This window comes from Erythranthe guttata, chromosome 3 (assembly GCF_056151865.1).
Source record: "Erythranthe guttata isolate IM_541 chromosome 3, IM_541, whole genome shotgun sequence".
Classification (NCBI taxonomy): Eukaryota; Viridiplantae; Streptophyta; class Magnoliopsida; order Lamiales; family Phrymaceae; genus Erythranthe; species Erythranthe guttata.
In genome coordinates, this window is record NC_142535.1 from 13,630,001 (window position 1) to 13,654,118 (window position 24,118).

Consider the following 24,118-nt stretch of genomic DNA (forward strand, 5'->3'; position numbering starts at 1 on the left):
TGACCATGGAATAAGTTTCTTCAGCTTGAGTTGGGTTAAAAGCCACTAGGCCAAAATGCATTTCAGGCGACTTTTTTATTGCGACGAAAAAATATTTGTCGCACGATTTGCGACTATTTTATAGAAATTCGTCGCAAATAATTGGAAATAATAAATTTATAAGAATTATTGCGACGATAAATAATGTCGTCGCAAAGTTTTGTTGCAAAATTAAGTTCTAAAATTTCCGTTCAATTGTTGCGACAAAAAATCTATTATCGTCGCAAACGTGCGTCGATAATATACTAATACGTCACAATGGAAAATAAAAATTAATTTTTTTTTTTAATAAATTTATATTGCGACGTTTTTAATATAAACGTCGCAAGTAGAATTGGGATTTTGCGACATTGTTTGCGAAATTTTATTTTAAAGTCGCAAATTTAATTCAAGCTTGCGACATTTGTAATTTAAAGTCGCAATTTATTAATTAAAAAAAACCCTTATGCCCTAATTCTCTCCTATCTTCTTTACCCCTCCCTCTCTCTCTCGCCACTTTCTCGCAGCCTTCTGCCAACGATTGCCGACACCAGCGACGACCTTTGCCATCCCCATCTCCGCCCTTCTCCGTCGCACCAAGAGCCCACACCAACGACACCTCCGCCCTTCGCCGACCCCCCATCCGCCCTTCGCCGATGCACTAGGAGCCCACACCAACGCCACCTCACCCCTTCGCCAACGCCATGTCCGCCGTCGCACCTCCATCGACGCCCACACCGAATTATTGAAACTTGAAGCCTGCTAATCAATTGGTATGGTCTTACTACCCCTTTTTTTTCTTATTTTGTTTTTCAAATACTTAAATTTGGGGTTTTCATTTTTTTTCTTTTTCTAAAATGAATCTATTGTGGCTTACTGTTGCAAAGACCAACTATTTTTATTTATGGTTATCTACTGTTGTTCTTAATTTAATATTTTTTGTTTGTTTTTTTTGTCTTATTTTTTAGAATGTGTTTTACTGATATTTGATCAATGGATATGGTTTGTTAGTTGGATTAAAATCTTATTTGACAAACTTGTAAATTTTTTCCCTTTTCCCATGCTAGTAGTTCGATTGGAATTTCTGACCGTTCACCGCCTTTCGTTGCTCGCCAATGTACATTACCAGTTCTCCGAGTTTTGTTGTTCGTTGTCGCAAACCACCCTTTCACCGTTGAGTCTGCTCTTTACCTTGCTGGTAAGGTTAAAATTCTTTCTCAATTAATTCTATAGTTACTGAATGCAGTTGTGCTAATAAAAAAATCATTTAATTGAAATTGTACGTATTTTAGAATGTTCCTGAGCCTACGCCAACAACCTACGCCTAGCCATGTACTTCTCTTTTTCTTGACTTGTTTGCTTTCTGAAATTGGTGATTTTCTGTATTATTCTTAATTCTTATTGTTCACTAGATGATCACCTTCTTATTGTTCAGTGGATGATCACCACAACTAATGCTGGAAGGGTTCCAAAATAAAACAACTATTGGTGTCTTTTATCTCTTAATGATTTTGATGATTTAGATAGTAATTTTTATAGATAGTGTATGCAGCAATCTTCATGATTTTTTTTATTATTGTGGAATTGCAGTTCTCCGACAATTAAATGTGTATACATTTATGCATATATGCTATAGCTATGTATATATACATGAGATATATGCATGTCTAACTGTTTAGGTTTCATTATGGGTAATGATGTTACTACTTATAAGTTTCTTGAAAAAAAATTCTTATGTTTCCCATTGATCAGACAACTTGAAAGAAGATCCATAAGTTCATTATTATTATTATTTTGCAATTAAATGTATGTAGATTGATTATATCGGCCTTTTTATGCTCATTATATATGTTTTCTTCTTTGGACAGACGATGTTGAAGCTTTTCTCGGTCGAAACTGCCACGCAGAAAGAAAGGGAAATTGAGATATACTGAGTGGTGTCATGATGAAACACAAAATAAGGCAAGAGTTACTGAATATAAAATGCATGAAGTTTTATTTTTCAACATGATTTTTTTAAGGATTCTATACTGATTTAGCAACTCCTTAACTATGTGATTTGTGTGTTTTCAACAGATTGAGAATATGTCCGAACAACATAATCCCTGTGCCACCTGCAAACTAATTCTAATGAAGATGAAGGAGAAAACGAGGATTACCTTATATTTGTAACACTACAACATCAACATTTTGTATATTTTAAATTCATGTTTGGATGATTTAACTTAAATATGAATTTTGAAGTAGTGGATATAAATTTTGAGTTGTTTAATATTTTTATTGTAATTTTATTTTATTAGTATTGTTTATAATTACAGGTTTAACAATAAAAAAAATTAAAATCATTAACTAATAAAAAAAGTTGAAAAATGTAATATTGCGACGATTTTATGGAAACGTCGCATCCTTAATTTAAATTTTGCGACGAAATTAATTACAAATAAACGTCGCATCAAAGAGCGACATTTTATTTTAGTCGCAACTTTATCATTGATTTTGCGACGATTCCCAAAGGTTTCGTCGCAATATTTCAGCTAACGAAAAAATAAAATCTTTGCGACGTTTCTCTGGAAAGGTCGCAAACCATGCGACTCTTTTTATGTTTCGTCGCAAAAATTTGCGACGGGCACTTTTTTGAACTTTTTTTGCATTTCTTTCGTCGCAAACCTTTCGTCGCAAAATTATTTTTTTCGTCGCGAATAAGATTTTTTTGTCGCAAATTTTCGTCGCCTGAAATGCATTTTGGCGTAGTGAGCACGGAATGTATTTGCACCATCACCATCTTCAAATAAAGTATTTTCTACGGTAGCACCATGAATAGCGCATAGCAAAGCAGCCCCCAATACACCGGCAACTCCCATCATATGAAATGGGTTCAACGTCCAATTATGAAATCCTTGAAAAAAGAGGATGAATCGAAATATAGCTGCTATACCAAAACTAGGTGCAAAGAACCAACCAGACTGGCCTAGTGGATAAATCAGGAATACATAAACAAAAACAACAATTGGACCAGAAAATGCGATTGCATTATAAGGTCGCAATTGAACAGATCGAGCAAGCTCAAATTGACGTAACATGAAACCTATTAGTCCGAACGCACCATGCAGAGCAACAAAAGTCCACAGACCACCTAATTGACACCAACGAGTAAAATCTCCTTGTGCTTCAGGACCCCATAGTAACAATAAAGAATGCGCTAAACTATTAGCAGGAGTGGAAACTGCGGCCGTTAAGATCCGTTTTTATATTGATAGTTTCTCGTATTTATTTGCGTCATAATTAGTTTAATTGTTTAGTTGATTAAATTTGACAACCTTGCGTAGGCTGGATAAAAATCATAATTGTTAGAATTTGATACTTAGGATTAGATAATTTGAGTATTCCCTGTGGGATCGACATCCGACTCCACTTTTACTACTTATTTGCGATACGTGCACTTGCATGTTAGATATTTAGCCCAACAGTTGTAGCGCTGCTGTCAGCGAGACAACCTTGGGGCTTCGTTGCTGAACTTTCGAGATGACTTAGTGCCTGATTTCAATTCGAATATTGGGAGAGGAAGAGGTGGTTTAGGCGGCAATTCAACCGCCGCCACGGCCAGAGGTGACCGCAACACCGCCGGAGTCTGCTTTGACTTTTGTAGTGACTTAAGAGAATCAGTCGAATTCGGTGGCAATTGTAGAGCTGAGCTGATTTCTTCGACTCAGAAGTTGTATGAACCAGCTACAATAATAGTAAAATTTAGGTATGAATAACAATTAAAACGTTTTAATTAGATGATAGAATATAAAAAGTAAATAGCGACGAAATCGTACTGGTGGAGGAAGGCGCTTGTGGAATAGAAACGTTTTTTTTTTGTCCACGTGTTTGGTTATAACGGAAGACAGGCGTTAATGCTTTTGGCAGATATACGTTGAATGAGTTACGAAAGAGTATAAACTGTCCCAATTTGTTGTTTAGGAGGCATTTTGGGTCGGAGCCTATAGTCTAGAGGAATCAACTGTACTTACCCCTTTAATTTATCACATTCACACAGTCACAAATTTACAATCATAGAATGAAACGCTAAGATAAAATATATCAAATATGATTATGCATAACCAGTTTCGTCACCCACTACCCTTATTGGGCACGCGCTTTTGGATTATATATAAACTATGTAGCACGAACACAGGCGCGGACACTGCAAAATGGGGAAACTTCATTTTTTAACTTATATACATAGTCAGTTACATATTATATCTACAAATTACATCTACAATTTATATATAATTTTAAGAGATTCCAATATGAATTATTATTCCACAAATTACATTATTTATGCTAGTATGGAATTAGCACCCACAAAAAATATTAGAACACCATTAGAAGTTCAAATTAGACATGAGATTTAAGATTTTTTTTATGTGTATACAATTTCGAGTTTTTATTTAAAATAGATTTTTGATTTTTTTGGGTGGGACGTGCTTTCCATTTTTTCCTTATTACTAAAAACATCCCCGAAACTCATTTTAAGCTCATACAATTCCGAGATTTTTTATTTAAAATAGGTTGTTGATTTTTTTTTGGTGGGAACGCGTTTCCATTTTTTTCGTTACTACTAGAAACGTCCCCGAAACGTTTCCAACAGATGCCATGACGTTTGAAACGTGGAAACACGTGTAATTAATTAAATAAAACAAATATATGTGCAAACCTGACATGAGAATAAGATCGTCCATGCTAACTTGCTTCAATCTGCAAATAACCTGAATATAATATATATGCATTATTATTTGTGAACGACAGCTAGCAGAAGGCCAACTAATACTTTCTGATCCATTTATTTAATTAAATAAGTTACACGCGAATCAACAACATTTAATCTATATATAATATAAAAAGAGGATCTATGCCCTCAATGATTGACATGTGGCAAATGATGATGTCATTTATCAAAATTGCTTAGTTGGAGTTCAATTGATGAGGTGGATTCTTCAATTGATGTGCTGTCAATTTTATTTTGGTATGTATTTAAGTTATTTCCTATTTAACATTTATACAGTCATTTTAACAATTACCACGTGTATATATTATTTCCGAAATTAATATTTTATAAATTCGAAATAAAAAATCTTATTTGCATTTCCAGTATTTCAAAATATATTTATTGGTAGTCTTTTTTAAAAAAAAATCAGAATATTCAAATAATTTTCAGAAAAAAAAAACATTTTTTTTAATATTCAAATATTAAAATAAAGAAATACAATTTTTTTTTCAATATTCTGGAATATTCGAATATCCATTCAATAAAAGAAATTAAAATAATATATTAATATTGTTTAATAATGCATTAAAATTCGATTTCAAATTAACATATTAATAATATATTATGAAATTTATAATTTTATTATTAAAATAGAAAAAAAAGGACAAAAAAAAACGAGTATATTTTATTTATTTTAAAATTTCTAAAGTAAGAATATACATTTTATGATATGAAATTTGATTTCTTACCTATTTAAGATGATTATATTTAATGATATTGTTAGTTTAATGAAAATATTCAATAACCATAAATATTGTTTAATATTTTAAAATTAATTCCTAATCAATAGTAATCAAATCATCCGAATTGAATTGATTTGATTTCTTACCTTTTTTTTCCCACCTATAATTATGTTTGAAATTTGAATTCAAAAAATTTCCTAATTACTATATACTTATCAAAACTATATAAACCCCCATCTATTTATTTCACCATACACTATTCTTCTTCATCCATTCCATTCGAGTTGCTTTTGTTTTTCGTTTTTCGTTTTCTCTTTTTGGTTTTTTTTTTTTTTTTTTTGTAATTTTTTTTCAATTGATTTTATGCATTTATCGTATTATAATTTAATTTAGATGGTTTAAATCCGTTTAATATTTTTATTTAACAGCAGAACTATGCTAATACTTTTTCTTTATGTATTTCTTGCAGGTGTTGTTTACGAATCCAACTTATGTCATATGTGCTACATTGTTACGGTTTGCATATAATTTTTGTAATTTCATTTATTTATTTTTTCTATGTAAAAGTTTGTATTTTGTTTTTTTACTTTAATTGACTTATATATTTATCTTTATCCAAAAATCGATTATTGTTTTGTCAAACAGAAATGAAAGAAATCGACATTGAATCATGTATTACATGTGGAAACGTGGAAATCAAAGAGTTTTTTATTTTTCTTTGATTTTCAATTTGAAAAGAGGATTGGACAATATTGTTGCATGTACAAGTTTCACCACAATTGACATGTATCATCTTTTGAATGTTTTTTTTTTTTAATAATAAAGACAAACAATTTGTGTACATTTGCTTAATTAGTGCTATTTTGGAGTTTTATTTTATTTTCTTATAGTTAACATATTTTACATTCATTATACTTTTCTATTTTATGTTTCAATCTTATTTATTTTTTGGATAAATTACTACATTAACATTAAGAATATTCAAATATATTCGTTTGAACGTCTATTTTTTATGAATATACATATAAATTTTAGGAATTTTTTTCATTGTAATAATCGACTAATTTTAATAATTAAATATATACATATTTTTTTAATTTTCGTAATCATAGAATATCGGAATATGCATTCAATAAATTATATTTTTTTTAAACTACAACATATAAATATTTTTATTATTTCACTATTTCATTTCATAAAATATAATCATATATTAATAAAATTCAATAATGTACAATAAAAAAAATTCTTTCCTTTTTTCTGAAAAATATATAATATTTTTTTTTGCAATAGATAAAATTTCCATATGAGTATTACTTTCTCTTTCAAAAAACAAAACAAATATATATATATATATATATATATATATATATATATATATATATATATATATATATATATATATATATATATATATATATATATATATATATATATATATATATATATATATATATATATATATTATATATATATTCAATTAGCTCTATTTTAAGATATGATTCATTCAAATCAACTTTATTTTTTATTTTTCGTTCCAGATTATCTGTATATATCAAATCATGACAATTTTTACATATTTTTTCATAATTATATTTTTTTTCCATATTATATGGATCATAAAATAGGATAAATTATGTATTTTATTGTGGCTTCACTTTTCTCGGATTAGGTGGCTCAATTAGTTGTCAATTAGTAGCAGTAGAATTAGAATCATAATTAGCATTAGTATATTAAGATTAGAATTAGTATCTTTGGATTAACATTAGCATTAGTATATTAGGATTAGCATTAGTATTGGCATTAGAATTCGCATATTAGTATTAGTTTAGTATTATTATTAATACTAATATTTGTATTAGCATTAGGATTAAGATTATGATTAGCATTAGCATTACCGTTAGCATATTACAATTAATATTAATATGAATATCAGTATGCATATTAGTATGAATATTAACATTATAATTATGGTCCATATTAGTATTAGCATTATGATTAGAATTATTATTGAAAATTAGCATTAGCATTGTCCTTAGCATTAGCATATTAGTGTTAGCATTAGCATATTTGCATTTCTATAATGATTAGAATTATGATTCGTATTATTATTAGAATTAGGATTATAATTAGAATTAATATTAGAATTAAGATTTGCATTACTATTATGATTAGGATTGGGATTATGATTAGGATTAAAATTATAATTGAAATTAGTATTAGGATTACAATTAGGGTTAGTATTAGTATTTTTGTTAGGATTATGATTAATGTTAGTACTATGATTAGGATTGTCATTAGAATTACTAATAGTTATAGTATTATTATCATATTAGTCTTAATATTAGTATATTACTATTAGTATTAGTAATGGTAATGGTAATTGTAAAGGTAAAGGTAATGGTAATGATTGATATTGGTATCAATATTGATATTGGTCCTATAATATTGATATTGATCCTGGTATTGATGTTAGTATTGGTAATGGTAATGGTAATGATAATGGTAATGGTAATGCTAATGATATTAGTATTGGTGATGGTAATGGCAATGGTAACAGTAATGATAACGATAATTGTAATGGTAATGGTAATGGTAATGGTAATGGTAATGGTAATGATAATGGTATTGATAATGGTATTGATATTGATATTAATATTAGTATTTTTATTGATATTGGTATTAGTATCGGTAATGTTATTGAAATTGAATTTGTATTGATATTGATATTGGTATTGGTATTGGTATTGGTATATATTGGTATTGATAATTGTATTAGTATTGGTATTGGTATTGGTATTGGTATTGGTATTGGTATTGGTATTGGTATTGGTATTGGTATTGGTATTGGTATTGGTATTGGTATTGGTATTAGTATTGGTATGTGTATTGGTATGGGTATATATTGGTATTGGTATTGATATTGGTATTGGTATTGGTATTGATATTGGTATTGGTATATTAGTATTGGTATTAGTATATTAGTATTAATATTAGTATTAGTATTAGTATTAGTATATTAGTATCACTATTAGTATTTTAGTATTAGTATATTAGTATATTAGTATTAGTATTATTATCTTAGTATTAGTATTAGTATTACCATTTGTATATTAATAACACTAGCGAATTAATATTAGTAATAATATTAGTATATTAGGATTAGTATTAGCATTAGCATATAAGTATTAGTATTAGTGTTACTTAGTATTATGATTAAGATTAGAATTAGTATTAACATATTAGAATTGATATTAGTATGAATATTAGTATTCAGATTAGCATTATAATTAGGATTAGTATTAATATCGGCATTATGATTAGAATTATAATTAGAATTAGGATTTGCATTACCATTAGCATTAGCATATAAAGATTGGTATTAAAATTACCGTTAGTATTAGCATATTGCATTTCTATAGGGATTGGAATTATGATTCGTATTATTATTAGGATTAAGATTATAATTAAAATTAGTGTTAAAATTAAGATTGTCATTACCATTAGGATTACAATTTGGATTAGAACAATGAATGAGATTAGTATTAGAATTAAGATTAGTGTTAACACCAGGATTAGGATTAGCAATAACATTAGAATTACTAACGCTAATAGTAATAGTATTATTATCATATTAGTATTAGTTTTAGCATTAGTAATGAAAATGGTAATGGTATTGGTATTGGTGACGGTAACTGCAATGGTAATGGTCATGGTAATGGTATTGATATTCGTGATGGTAATGATAACGGTAATAGTATTGGTATTTGTATTCATATTGGTATTGATACTGGTATTCATTAGTTACACAATATAGAATATTTTTTTTTTTTATTTTCTTTTACTTTCTACTAATTTGTATTGCATATCATTGATCTTACTATTTCGAGGACTCTTTTTTAAATAAAATATTATTTTTTACGACGAATACCCCGTGCAACGCACGGGTGAAGTACTAGAACAATGTATTAGTATTATTATTAATATTTATCGTTGTATTAGTATTAGTATTATTATTAGTATTAATATAAGTATTAGTAATAGTATCAGTATCAATATTAGTATAAATAGTAGTATTAATATTTGTATCAATATTAATATTAGTATTAGTATTAGTATTAGTATAAGTATTAGTATTAGTATTAGTATGATATTAGTATTAGTATCAGTATCAGTATTACTATCAATATCATTATTGTATCAGTATCACTATCAGTATTAATATCATTATCAATAACAACATGAGTCTCAGTATGAGTATGAGTATCAGTATCAATATATGTATCAATATATGTATGATTATTCGTATGACTATTGGTATGAATATTAATATTGGTATTAGTATTGGTATTAGTATTAGTATCAGTATCAGTATGAGTATCGGTACCGGTATCAATATCAATATCAGTATCAATATGTGTATGTGTATCAATATGTATATTAGTATTAGTATCAGTATTAATATCAGTAATAGTATCATTATCAGTATCGATATCAATATCAGTATTATTATCATAGTTATTATCATTATTATTATTATTATTATCATTATTAAATTATTATTAGGATTCAAATTCATATTAGTATTGGCGTATTAACATTAACATTAGCATTAGCATTAGTCTTAATATTAATATTAATATTAATATTAATATTTATATTAGTATTAGTATTAGTATTAGTATTAATATTAGTATTAGCATTAGTATTAGTATTATTATTATTGTTCGTATAAATATTGGCGTATTAGTTTTAACATTAAATATTCGTATTCGAATAGGCGTATTATTATTAATATTAGTGTTGATATTAATAGTAGTATTAATCATCGTATTAATATTAGGATTGGTATTAATATTAGTATTATACTATTATTAATGTTGGTTTTAGTATTAATATTAGTATTGTATTAGCATTATCCTGAGGTGGTAAGTTGGTGCAATGTCCTAGGATCGAATCCTGGCAGCCGCAGTGTGGGAATTTCAACTCCAAATGAGGGTTGGTTCCTTATGGGCACCAGGTCCGGATCCGCTACCTTAACGGGCCGTTGAGTTACCATGATTTACATCCTCCATCAATCCTTGTCGGGTCAAGGGATGGGGGCCCTGGGGGCGAGGGATTCGCCTTTTGGTGCATTATCAATGTTGGTTTTAATATTAGTAGCAGTAGTGGTTGTTGTTAGTAATATTAGTGTTAATATTAGGGTGGCATAGATAATTGTACGCCGCAATGTCTAGAGTTAAAAGTAGATTTGAGATAAATATATCTATCAATTCAGTATCGGGCGATATGACTAAATTACGAGCAATGTTGTGTGCACAAAATATTTTCAGCGAATATGAAGGTAAATCACAAATAAATGTATATCTTGATTCAATAAAACATTTTCATTTGTAATATTTACATGTATATCAACTGTTCAAATTTTTCGTTCTTTTTATTTTATCCAAATTTTTTTCTAAAAAAAGTTGATCCCGTGCATCGCACGGGTGAATTACTAGTTATAAATCCAATAAATAAAATATTTCATGTTAGATTTGAGAAGATATAAAACGTTTTACTATATATTGCTATATCAGAACCAGCTAATGTCAACGTTTCTATGAGCACTTAAAATAAAGACCAATTATTTCTCATTTTAATTATATTAAAAAAAAAGGTAATGACATTTAATATTCCTAATCAAAATTATTAATACCAAAAAAATTTGAAAAAATATCGTTTTTATTTATTTAAAACCACACACAAAACCCTCACAAGTCACACCCTTCTTCTTGTTCGGAAGCCCTCCAAAAAATATCAAAATTCAAAGAAATTAAAATCTCACAAAACCTATAAAATGGAGTCACAAGATAATAAAATATTAGTTTACATGGAGGGGAATCCATTAAATTATGTATCCATGTCTTTTTTGTGCTGGAAAGTCGATTTTCATATATATATATTTTTTTTCAAAAAACTGTCGCCTTTTTTCGAGAGCGCATGTCGCTTTTATTTATTTTTCGACATGCAGGAGTGGAGGATTTCAACAAAATCAACATTTTAGTGTCGAAAATTGAAAAAAATCAATACACAAACAAAAAAAATGGAAAAGATAAATTGAACAGTCTATTTCCGATAAGTTGTTGTCAATTTTTTAGGAAAATTTGACAGATAAGTGTCGAATAAGCCTCGAAAAATCTCTACGAAACCTCAAACCAAATTCAAGGAAAAAACGACCAAATCAATGCAACCTAGCAACAATTAACCAACATTTAATGCTCAACATACATATTTAGCGACTAATCATCCTATATTACCCAATTTAACAAGTTTTGGAAGCAATTTCAAAGAATTAAAAAAAAATTAAGAAATAAATTATATCTTTGTTTGTTTGAGGTTGAGTCTTGATCTTCCAACAATGATGGTGGCAAGGATGATGAGTCTCGCGGCAGGGACGACTGCATCGGCGGTGATGCTGTGATAGTAAGGCGGTGGTGCGACCGACGAGTTTGGAGGTTTGAGGGAGGGTTTTTCTAATTTTATTTTCTTTAGAAATTTGGTCTTCAACAAAGAAAAATGAGCAAATTTAATTTTTCTTTTTCATATAATTTGTATATCAATGAAGGGTATTTTTGTACATTAAGGCATTAAACTAAGAAAATATTTGAACAAAATATGGTGAAATATGGTCTTCAATAAAGTTTTAATCTTTGTTTTAGCCGGCCTTTAATTTTTTTTTTATTCACGAGTTTAAGCAATTTATATTTTATATGTTCTCACTGTACTATAATATATATTAGAGCTGGGACTGGTTGGGTCGGTCGATTATCAGCCTGATAACCGATCCATTCGACAAAACCAATTTGAGTCAAATTTGAAAATCGTTGTCGACCCAATCTTTGTGGGTCGGTTGATGATTGACAATCAAGTATTTGATTCCGGAATGAATGGGTTGATGGATTATACACGCCACTTAGTTCACATTAGAAAAATTCAAATTTTGGAGTAAAAATATACACATTTTGCATAATGCCATTGCGAGATCATCATTTATGAGTTCAAAATAATTAGTAACAGTTCAATGTAATTATAAAAGTACACTCCTTTTGTTTCATAATTTTTAATAAATTTAATAATAGAGTTGGCACAGCACGTTCTAACAGATCCAAAACGATATTTGAATATATATATATATATATATATATATATATATATATATATATATATATATATATATATATATATATATATATATATATATATATATATTGATGATGCTAAAATGTAGATCACCTGGGGTAGTGTAGAAAATGTATTGGGAGAGCAAAGCGGATCAGTAGCTTGACAACTTGATGATCCTGAGGTACCTGCGAGATGAACACACGTGAACTACGCCGGGGGTTGATCCGGCGGAAACCCCTCCGACGCTCAAGTCAGACGTGCTGATCATAGAAATAGTCCAGAGAATACGTATTGTAGTATTGCTCAGTTAATGGGACGTACCTTATAGAATGAGTTAAAATGTGTATTTATAGCTTAGTTGAGATTGTCGGGCCCAAACCTTGCTTGAAGGTGATTGGGCCTCGGTGATAGTGGTCTTCGATACTGGGCTCGTGGCCCAGTAGGTAAGTAAATTGTAGGCCCATTGTGCTGGCCCAATTAGGCATATCATTAAGCCCCCCACTCTCGAGTCGATGTGGGGGCCATGTTGTGATGGGTCTCGGATCGTGTCGAGAGTAAAAATTGTAGAAGTCGATCGTTGGCGTATGGCCTAATGGTATGCGAAAACGCGTTGGAGCGTGTGTCGGAGGGGTGTGAATGCGCGTTGGCGCATAGCGCGACAAAGTTACCGCGATATAAGTTAATTGAGTCGTCGGTTTTGTCCCGCGACGATGTAGTAGCGAATTATCTCCTCGTGGGAGTTCTCTTGTCGCGGGGTAATAGTGTTGATCGAGTTATCTCCTCGTGGGAGTTGTCTCGCGATAATGTAGTAGCACGGATCAAGTAATCTCCTCGTGGGAGTTGTCTCTGGGGTAATCGAGTTGATCGAGTTACGTCCTCGTGGAAGTTGTCTCACGATAATGTAGTAGCACGGAGCTAGTATTCTCCTCATGGGAGTTGTTATTTTTCGTCATTTTCAATGTTTTGACGCGTTGCTTGTATGTGTTTACATATAGCCTTCTGCGTGATGTACTTGAGGAGGGGATCAGGTCTCAAGATTTTTATATGGGGATCGTGCCCTTTGTTAGACCTCGTGGGTCGTAAGTATGTTTGGACCGTGGCCACGTTTTAATGAAGGACCCATCGAAAACAAGTAGATAAATTTGAGTAATCAAGCTGGCCAGGCTATATAGATTCCCATAATATTTCTAAGTGTTTCTAGGGTCGTAATCGTGCTATCTTGAGCTTGCGATTATATATTGAATTTCGGGCGAGTTGTCTCCTCGTGGGAGTTGTCTCGCAACGAAGTTGTAGAAGCATTGGATAACGCGCGACTGAGGAGCGTGCGTATCGAGGTCGCTCTGAGCGAGTTGTCTCCTCGTGGGAGTTGTTTCGCGCCGAGTTTTATTAGCGAGCGAGGTAGCTCTTCGTGGGAGTTGTCTCGCTGTGTGTTGTAGGACAGAGCGAGTTGTCTCCTCGTGGGAGTTATCTCGCTGTGGGTTGTAGGACCGAGCGAGTTGTCTCATCGTGGGAGTTATCTCGATGTGGTTTCGTAGACCCGAGGGAGTTGGCTCCTCATGGGAGTTGCCTCGCAACGGGTTATAGGACGGAGCGAGTGGTCTCCTCGTGGGAGTTGTCTCGCTGTGGTGTTAAGATCCAAGGGAGTTGGCTCCTCGTGGGAGTTGCCTCGCAACGGGTAGTAGCATTGAGCGAGTGGACTCCTCGTGGGAGTTATCTCGCTGCGGGTTGTATTACTGCGCGAGTTGGCTCCTCGTGGGAGTTGTCTCGCAAGCCCCCCACTCTCGAGAGGATGTGGGAGCCACGTTGAAAAGGGTACCGGATCTTGTCGAGAGTAGATCGGTGCTGTAGTCTTGCGTTAATCGTTGCATGGTGTGGAGAAATAATTTTTTTTTTCTCCATTTGATAGCGAACGCAATTTGGTAGGTGCGTTAAAGAGCTCGCGCAATTTGGTGGAACGCGTTGAAATTCTCATGCGATTTGGTGAAGCGAGTCAAAATCTACGCGCAATTTGGTGGAAGGCGGTGACAGTTGTGCCCCATTATATGGGAGCGCGCGCGCGTGCATGGGAAGGCGCGCTCCTCTTCCCCATTTTTTTTTTTTTTTTTTTTTTTTTTTGCTGCTGGCGCGTGCAGTGCACGCGCGCGTCTGGCGCGTGTAGGCCACGCGCGCGTACTGGCCCTTTTTTTTTTTTTTTTTTTGCTACTGGCGCGTGCAGTGCACGCGCGCGTCTGGCGCGTGTAGGCCACGCGCGCGTGCTGTGCACGCGCGCCTCCTGGCCCTTTTTTTTTTTTTTGTTTTTTTTTGTTTTTTTTTTTTTCGCGCGCGCGCGGACCGAGGCTCCCTGGCCAACCGCGCGGTGCTGATGCGCGCGCTTCCTTGTATTTTTTTGTTTTTTTTTCTTTTTTCTTTTCTTCTTTTTTCTTTTCTACTTCTTCTTCTTTTCTTCTTTTTTCTTCTTCTTTTTTTCTCTTCTACTTCTTTTTTTTTTTGTTTCTTTTTTCTTCTTCTTTTTCTTGTTTCTTTTTTCTTCTTCTGTCTTCTTCTCTTTTTTCTTCATCTTCTTTTTTTCTTCTTCTTTCTTCTTCATCTTTTTTCTTTTTCTTTTTTATTTGGTTGATATTCACCCCCTTGGGGATGTTTTATTTTTTGAATAGGGATATTACCCTCATTCCTTGAGATGGGATGTGCACCCCTCTTGGGGATGTTCTATTTTTTAAGTAGGGAGATTATCCTCGTTCCTTGAGATGGGATGTGCATCCCCTTGGGGATGTTCTATTTTTTGAGTAGGGAGATTATCCTCGTTCCTTGAGATGAGATGTGCACCCCCTTAGGGATGTTCTATTTTTTGAGTGGGGAGATTATCCTCGTTCCTTGAGATGAGATGTGCACCCCCTTGGGGATGTTCTATTTTTTGAGTAGGGAGATTATCCTCGTTCCTTGAGATGGGATGTGCACCCCCTTGGGGATGTTCTATTTTTTGAGTGGGGAGATTATCCTCGTTCCTTGAGATGGGATGTGTACCCCCTTGGGGATGTTCTATTTTTTGAGTAGGGAGATTATCCTCGTTCCTTGAGATGGGATGTGCACCCCCTTGGGATGAAAGGTCAGTGGATGTACCACCCTTGAGATGAGATGCCCAACTTTAGGATGGGATAACCTCCCATTTAGGATGAGGCGATCACGAACCACTGGGGTCCTCATGCTCCACCTTGGCGATATATGGTGCCACTGATTCAGTGGCAGCGCGAGTTGAATCTTCCGTGATCATACGCTGAAGGTCTTCTTCGGTTATCTGAACCGTTCGAGAAGTAAGTAGAAATTGATCATGTTGGGGACCCAGTGGGGCCTCACGAGGAGGAGCGTTGGCTCCTGCTATGACGAATGAAATGTTTTGGGGGCGATGTGAACCCCCAGGGAGTCGATAACCCTTGGCGAACGAAATATTTTGGGGGCGATGTAAGCCCCCGGGGAGTCGATAACCCTTGGCGAACGAAATATTTTGGGGGCGATGTAAGCCCCCAGGGAGTCGATGGCGGTGGTGGCATGTGTGGCTATGTAAGCCCCCAGGGAGTCGATGGTGGTGGTGCCATAGGTGGCTATGTAAGCCTCCAGGGAGTCGATGGCGGTGGTGCCATAGGTGGCTCCACATGTGGAGCAGGTACTGGTATAGCGTTGGGAGCATTTGCTCCCATCGTGGCGATATATTGAGTCACGGCCTCTGTGGCAGCGCGAGTTGAAGCTTCTGTTATCATGTGTTGAAGTGCATCCTCGGTTATTTGAACCATTCGAGGAGCAGGGAGTGGTGGATCGGCGAGTGGTGGGTCCCGAGGAGGATCACCTGAACCTCGCGAGGCGGATCCATGGGATGTGGAGGAGGTGGCAAGCCAGAGCCTCCACGAGGTGGGAGGTCGTTAGCTGTGTCATTTTCTCTCCGAGCAGACGCCTCAGGAGGATCTTGTTGGCTACGTGATCTGGTTTGCATCGTTCCCACAGACGGCGCCAGAATGATGATGCTAAAATGTAGATCACCTGGGGTAGTGTAGAAAATGTATTGGGAGAGCAAAGCGGATCAGTAGCTTGACAACTTGATGATCCTGAGGTACCTGCGAGATGAACACACGTGAACTACGCCGGGGGTTGATCCGGCGGAAACCCCTCCGACGCTCAAGTCAGACGTGCTGATCATAGAAATAGTCCAGAGAATACGTATTGTAGTATTGCTCAGTTAATGGGACGTTACCTTATAGAATGAGTTAAAATGTGTATTTATAGCTTAGTTGAGATTGTCGGGCCCAAACCTTGCTTGAAGGTGATTGGGCCTCGGTGATAGTGGTCTTCGATACTGGGCTCGTGGCCCAGTAGGTAAGTAAATTGTAGGCCCATTGGGCTGGCCCAATTAGGCATATATATATATATATATATATATATATATATATATATATATATATATATATATATATATATATATATATATATATATATATATATATATATATATATATATATATATATATATATATATATATATATATATATATATATATATATATATATATATATATATTCCATCCTACTTTTCTGAAGATCGATCTCTCCAGATTTCAACGCTTATGGGTATATTCTGCGAACATATCTGCATAGGAAGAATCCAGAATTTGAGGAGTAGAGTTTTTGTCTTATCTATAAATAAATCGGATTAAATTAAATATCAAGAATTGTAGATGAAATTTTATTGGAGATATTAATTAATATTAAGAGTGCAAATTTAGACCGAATGACCTGTTTTAATAGGAAAATTGGATGCCATAAAATGATTGACACGTGGATAGTTTTAATAAAAATATAATTTTGATTCTAATAATTGGAAAAAAAATAAAAAAAATAAAAACCCAGCATAACCCGTAACCCCTCTAACCCTAATTATAATCAGCGTGAGTTATTAAGAGTTAATACTTAAAAGTGTCACATGTCAAAAAATTAGTGGAATCCGATTTATATTAAATATCGAGCGTGAGTTATTAAGAGTTAATACTTAAAAGTGTCACATGTCAAAAAATTAGTGGAATCCGATTTATATTAAATATGGGCTGATCCGCTCAGAATTTAATCTCTAATATTAAATGCATTTTACTAGTAACTTAAGCTTTTGATTGATATGGTATTAGAGCCCGTCCAAATGAAAAAATCTTGACTGTGAATCCCACAGCTTACATTTTTCTAAACTTGAAATTTTTGGAATAAAATTGGTGGAATCCGAAATTTCACTCTCACATGGCAATCAATTTGAACTTGTCAACCTCATTGAATCTCACAGTTTACATTTTTCTAAACTTGAAATTTTTGGAACAAAATTGGTGGAATTCGAAATTTGACTCTCACATAGCAATCAATTTGAACTTGTCAACTTCATTGAATCAAGACTGCATTAATAGCTCGCTTTCTAGGACATTTCTCGGATTAGTTTGAATTAGATGAGACTAGATTAATTCTCTACTAACTAACTAATTATTTAGTTAGTAAAATGTTCGGTTCTTCATTGGATTAGATATTGTATGAAATCAGTTAAATTTTATTATTATATGTGATTTGTCTATGAAATCTTTTATTTAACAAAATTAATATGTAGTTTGAAGGATGAAATAACAGTATTTAATAGCGGCCTTTAATTTTTATAGCGTGTTTGAGTAAGTATCAATCTTATCAATCGAACATGTTATATTTGTGAATGTTCTATAAGTTCAAACATATCTATTAGAAAAAAAAATGGAACACAAAACTCGTTCATAAATAAAAAAATTCCATATCGTAATCGGCTGCATTTGAAAATTATTCCAAATTAGTAGTCACCTATCATAAAATGCTTAATGATATTGATATTATAAGTTTAAGTTTTTGATAAAACTAGAATTCAAAATTGGAATCTCACATCGGCAGAAATTGAAATTCCATTCCAATTTCCACACCTAGTCCGCGGAGTAGGAATCTCCGTCAATCGTGTAAATAACACGAAATGTTCACTTATAAATAACCCGAGTAGAGAAGCAAGGTATATAAAAATTAAGATGGATGCCCTCTCTTCTTCCTTCCTTCCCAAATATTCTCTATCCAACACATCCTTTGCATCGACTCCGAAGATCAGCCGTCGAACAAATATTATTCGCAGTCACTCCTTCACGATATTCGACGACCATTTATCGAAACTTATTTCGAAAACGGCCGAAAAAATCAAAGTCAAGTTGATCAATAAGACCAAATCGAATAACGTTCCGCTTCTGACGACGTTGTTCAAGTCCATAGATGATTTTACGTGCAACTCTCTCGACTCACTATCGCCCCTTCCTCCATCTATCGACCCGCACCACGTGCTCTCCGGCAACTACGCTCCGGTCGACCACGAGCTTCCTCCGACGGCATGTGAGGTGGTGGAGGGATACTCGAATATTCCGAGGTGTTTGAACGGTGTGTATTTACGAAACGGCCCGAATCCGCAGTTCTTGCCGCGGGGCCCGCACCACCTATTGGACGGCGACGGGATGATTCAGATGGTTAGGATATCCGACGGCGGAGCCACGTTTTGCCGGCGATATATCAAGACTTACAAATACTTGACGGAGCGTGAATTGGGGTACGCCGTTTTTCCGAGCGTTTTGTCGTCCTTCAACGGCGGCTTGGCTTCTATGGCGCGTGTGTTTGTTGCCGCCGCGCGTGTGCTCGCCGGAGAGTTCAAGCCAGCGGGGAACGGGTTCGGCACGGCAAACGTCAGCGTGGCACTCATCGCCGGAAAACTATACGCTCTCACCGAATCGGATCTTCCGTACGAGATACGGGTGACGCCCGACGGAGATATAGCCACGCTCGGCCGCCGTGATTTCGGCGGCGGCGGGGGTTTCATCAACATGACCGCCCACCCGAAAGTGGATCCAGTCACCGGGGAAACCTTTGCATTCCGATACTCCGGAGTTGCTCCGTTTTTAACGTATTTCAGGATCGATTCCGGCGGAAGAAAGCAGGCTAACGTGGCTATCAACGCCGTTAAGACGGCGACGGTGGTGCACGATTTCGCCGTGACGGAGAACTACGCCGTGTTCAACGAGGGGCAGATGGTGATAACCCCGGCGGAGATACTGAGGGGGCGGCGGCCGGTGAGGGTGGACGGAGGGAAGATTCCGAGGATCGGGGTGATCGAGAAGTACGCTGAGGATGACAGTGGGATGGTGTGGGTGGATGCTCCGGGGGTGAACATATCGCACGCGGTGAACGCGTGGGAGGAAGACGGCGGCGACACGGTGGTGGTGGTGGCGGCGAATAATGAGAGAATAGAAATGGTTTTTGAGAGATTAGATTTAGTGGAGACGAGAATGGAGGAAATCAGAGTGTGTTTGAAGACGAAGAAAGTACAGAGGCGTTTGTTGTCTGATCAATTTCTTGATCTCGCCGCCATTAATCCGGCTTTCCTCGGAAGAAAGAACAGGTAATTACAATCTTAATTACAATCTTAATTACACTTGTGAAGTTTATCACTTACATAATCACTATTGAAGAAGAGATTGAATTATTTCTAATATTTAATCTCATTCATCAACTTCTTTTGGCCCTTGTTACAAAACTTTAGAACTAGGGGTGGATATCGAACGGATCTGATTTACAACTTTTGGCAAAAGAAAAAAAGAAAAATCAATTTATTTTTGAAGTGAGAAACGTACTCTGGTTCAGTTCAAAAAATTGAAAGTCCGAATGGTGGAAATTGTATTGAAAGAAGTTATTCCAAAAGCGGAAATTTTCGAATCGGGATCTGCATAATTCGGAGTTTCCAAATTTTAGTAACCTAAAATATAAAATACATTATAATATTGAAAATTCTGCTTCTTCGGAAATAAAAGTCTTATTGAAAATTAGAATCTGATATGTATTCTAATATGCATTCAAAAAAAAAAAAAAAAAATTGGGAAAATGGAATGAATTTTTTTGTTCCGAATAGGAAACAATGGTATTAGAATTCAGAAATTATGTTCCGATATTTTCACCTGATTGCATAACAACTTTTATTATTCAAAAATAAAGATTTCAGGCTAGGTACCAACTCTCTGGCAAAAATGCTCTAGTTGAGTCAGGAAATAATTCAGAACTTTTTTCTTCTTATATATAGGTACGTATACTCCCCAGTAGTAGAGATGCCGATGAAGATAGTAGGGCTCGTGAAACTGGATGTATCATTATCTTCAGATGACTGCGTAGTGGGCACCCGTATGTACGGGCCGGGCTGCACGGGGGGTGAACCATTTTTCGTCGCAAATAATCCGGCGGCAGAAGAAGATGACGGTTATTTAGTGACATATGTATATGATGAGATAGTTGAAGAGTCAAAGTTCTTGGTAATGGATGCAAAATCACCTACACTTGAAATTGTTGCTGCAGTTAAATTACCCGGGAGGGTACCTGATGGACTCCATGGGTTATTTGTGACAGAAAATTGCCTCAGTCAATAAAATGTAACTGATGAAATTGCACCATTTTTCTAATAAATTGATCAAAAACTCATATACAGGTAAACCTCTATAAATTAATATTGTTGGGGTCAACAAAATTCCATTAATTTAGTGAAATATTAACTTATCGATAAATTAATAATTATTAATTTATACATTAATTAATAATTTATTAATTTATGAAATTATTTTTATTTTTATTTTCAATAAATATATATATTTTTTAGGTATATTATTCATTGTACCATTAGTTAATGCACTATAGAGCCCATTTCACGAACGGAAGCTCTTAAAGCAACAATGGTATTGAACAATTTCATGTTAAGTTATGCGAAACCTATACCAGAAGTTCTAACCATGTTAAGAAAAGTGAGGCACGGAATTGATGGTAATGTGAACTTCAACAAGAAACAAACGGAAATTAAATCATATTTTAGTAAACCTTCATAGATCTATAAATATGTATTGTACCATGTTATTTAAGAATTATTAATTTATATATTATATGGGGTTTCTTAAAATTTTCGAATGTGTATTATTTTATAAATTTAGCGAATTCTTAATTTAGCACGTTGTCCTCGAGTCGGGACCGAGAAAATTTATTATTTAATCGAGGTTATTAATTTATCGAGTATTAATTTATGGAAATTCTACTGTATATCTAATTAATAAGAAAGCTGAAGTGTATTGTACGTCATGTGTATTTATTGTTCAATATATATATATATATATATATATATATATATATATATATATATATATATATATATATATATATATATATATATATATATATATATTATTTGTGTTTATTGCGTTTGTTATGTTTTTATTAAAACGATCTTATGTATTTAGAATTTAGATATTGCAAGGTATTTATAATTTCTTTATCTAATAAAATCTAACTTTAATTAAACTTTAAATATAGGGTAAATTCCAATCACTCCTAGGTATGGTTAAATTACAAAAAAACCATCTTGTTTGGATAATTACAACCACCTCTCAACTATAAATCTTCTTACACGTCCACCCTTGTGGTTTCAAATTTAGTGGAATCTTCGAGATTATATGGAATATTATCACTTTTGTACCCGTTTTATCCCATTCGAACTCCACATTTTGAAGCAAGATGATCATAATATGTGTTTTTTGGCTTGTATATATCAGATTGTGGTGCATCAGAAACTGTATTTTTACAACGAGTACAAAATAGAGCACATTCCACAAAATCTAATGATTATGTTGAATTTGACACCATAAGGATGGAGATGTAAGAAAAAATCATAGTCGAGGGGGTAGATATAATTATCCAAACAAGAGAGGTTTTTTCGTAAATTGACCATACCTCAGGGGTGGTTGTAATTTACCCTTAAATATATTAATAGTTTCATAATTTCGCCTATGATTTGTGTTTGGATCATGTTTTAAAAGGTAAACAGCATAAAACTCCCCTGTGTTATGACAAAGGGAAAATTGTAATTTTGGTTATATGTGTTAGTCTCCTTAGGGATTTAGTCTTATAAGTTGTCATATTTCAATTTTACATGCAATAATTATACAAAATTAGTGTTTTTAGTCCTATTTCACTCGAACTTTGAATTTTAACCGTCATTTAATAATGTACCTAACAAACTCGTAGAAATTTTGTTTATATGGACACTTAAAAATTATAAATGCTCCCCTAATGTGATTTACAGATGATTCGTCTCACATAATTAACGTTCTACAAATTGTAAGTTAGATGTCGAATTTATAAATTTTCAAGCGTCCATTTAAGTAAAATGCGTCAAGTTTATTAGTCGCGTCATAAAATTAAAAGTCATGCAAAATAGGACTAAAAATACTATATTTACAAAGTTATTGCATGTAAAACTGAAACATGACAAGTTAGAGGACAATTTCTAAATAGGCCAACATAGAGGACCAAAACTACAATTTTCCCTTATGACAAACATGCACCAAATTCCCCTGTGTTCGTTTTATTGCGTAAAACCCCCTGTATTTTATTTTTTCTTCCATGAAATCCCAATTTCAGTTAATAGTTAACACCGTTAACTATAGAGGGGATTTTATCCAAGTTTTTTGTATCATAGGGGGATTTTGGTGCATGCTTTCGCAACACAAGGGGGGGCTATGCAAAATTAATTTATTCATTTTCAAATTATTTATTTAAATTAAGTCGAATACAACTATTAATTTAAAATATTGATCGGGCCAAAGTTAACTCACATGGCCAAATTAGGATTATAGGGCTTGTAGGCCCACGAAGAGGTAAAGCCTGAAACCGACGAATCACCGGCCGAAGACGAGGCGACCAACATTAGTGTGAGAGGTAGCCTTTTTGTCGATGACTGTCTCGCTTCAACCTCTGTTTCCCTCTCGCCACACCACTAGCTGATCGAACAAGGTAGCATTTAATGCACGTCCAATCCTCTGACAAGACGTAGGCAATGTTCTCAGCTTTTAGCATGTGCAAACGCTCTTGAAATGACAGATTAAACTCCATTTGAGGTAATTTGAAATCCGTAGTATTTTATTATGGTGAATAGACTGTTAATTTGGATTGGAGGAAAAGCTGGCGTCTATTTTTACCTACCTATAAATATGGTGGTGCCCGCTAGAGAAGGTAAGTTCTCGAAAAGTAATAGAAAAGTATATGTTCTTCATAAAGATAAAAGGCTTTTAAATCAAGAATAATTTAACGTATTAAATCCCAACACTCTAGAAAAGATTATTAACTTGGCCGTCGGAGTGCTAGCCCCAACCTAAGTCCGGATTCTTTCTCTTTTGTAGGCTTGTTTACAGATCAAAGCACATCTTAGTATAATAACCCACCATGAATCAAGATTGATCAAATATGAAAACTAAAAAAATAATATTCGAGATGAAAGATGGAACAAATTCTCAAAAAAAAAAATTATGTTTTTGTCACATATAATTAATTCAGAATAAATTAT

General features: G+C 33.7%; 2 protein-coding genes and 1 long non-coding RNA gene across 3 annotated transcripts in view; 2 read left to right on the top strand and 1 right to left on the bottom strand.

The window, feature by feature from the left end:
* LOC148771856 (photosystem II D2 protein) overlaps positions 1-3,263 on the bottom strand; it is a gene marked incomplete at its 5' end in the record, with an annotated part of 3,857 nt that extends 594 nt beyond the window's left edge. Inside the window, 2 exons of the mRNA XM_088815261.1 lie at positions 1-45; positions 2,777-3,263. The exon at positions 1-45 is cut by the window's left edge and continues 594 nt beyond it. Coding sequence (XP_088671387.1) covers positions 1-45; positions 2,777-3,263 — 532 coding nt within the window. The remainder of the gene's footprint in view (positions 46-2,776) is intronic.
* Positions 472-2,010, top strand: LOC105971377 (uncharacterized). The gene is made up of 3 exons (XR_016030323.1): positions 472-791; positions 1,089-1,216; positions 1,887-2,010. It is a non-coding gene; the product is annotated as an uncharacterized LOC105971377 (long non-coding RNA).
* Positions 3,264-18,628: 15,365 nt separating the features above from the next.
* Positions 18,629-21,236, top strand: LOC105971302 (putative carotenoid cleavage dioxygenase 4, chloroplastic). Its single transcript, XM_012996149.2, has 2 exons — positions 18,629-20,146; positions 20,822-21,236. Exons 1-2 carry the CDS (start codon positions 18,738-18,740, stop codon positions 21,159-21,161), a joined length of 1,749 nt encoding a protein of 582 aa, XP_012851603.2. The 5' UTR covers positions 18,629-18,737; the 3' UTR covers positions 21,162-21,236.
* The last annotated feature ends 2,882 nt before the right edge of the window (positions 21,237-24,118 follow it).

Excerpts from the sequence above, each read along its gene's own strand:
- LOC105971302 (XM_012996149.2), top strand. The coding sequence starts at position 18,738 with ATGGATGCCCTCTCTTCTTCCTTCCTTCCCAAATATTCTCTATCCAAC. Across the intron at positions 20,147-20,821 it reads TTCCTCGGAAGAAAGAACAG|GTACGTATACTCCCCAGTAG; the intron begins GTAATTACAATC and ends TCTTATATATAG.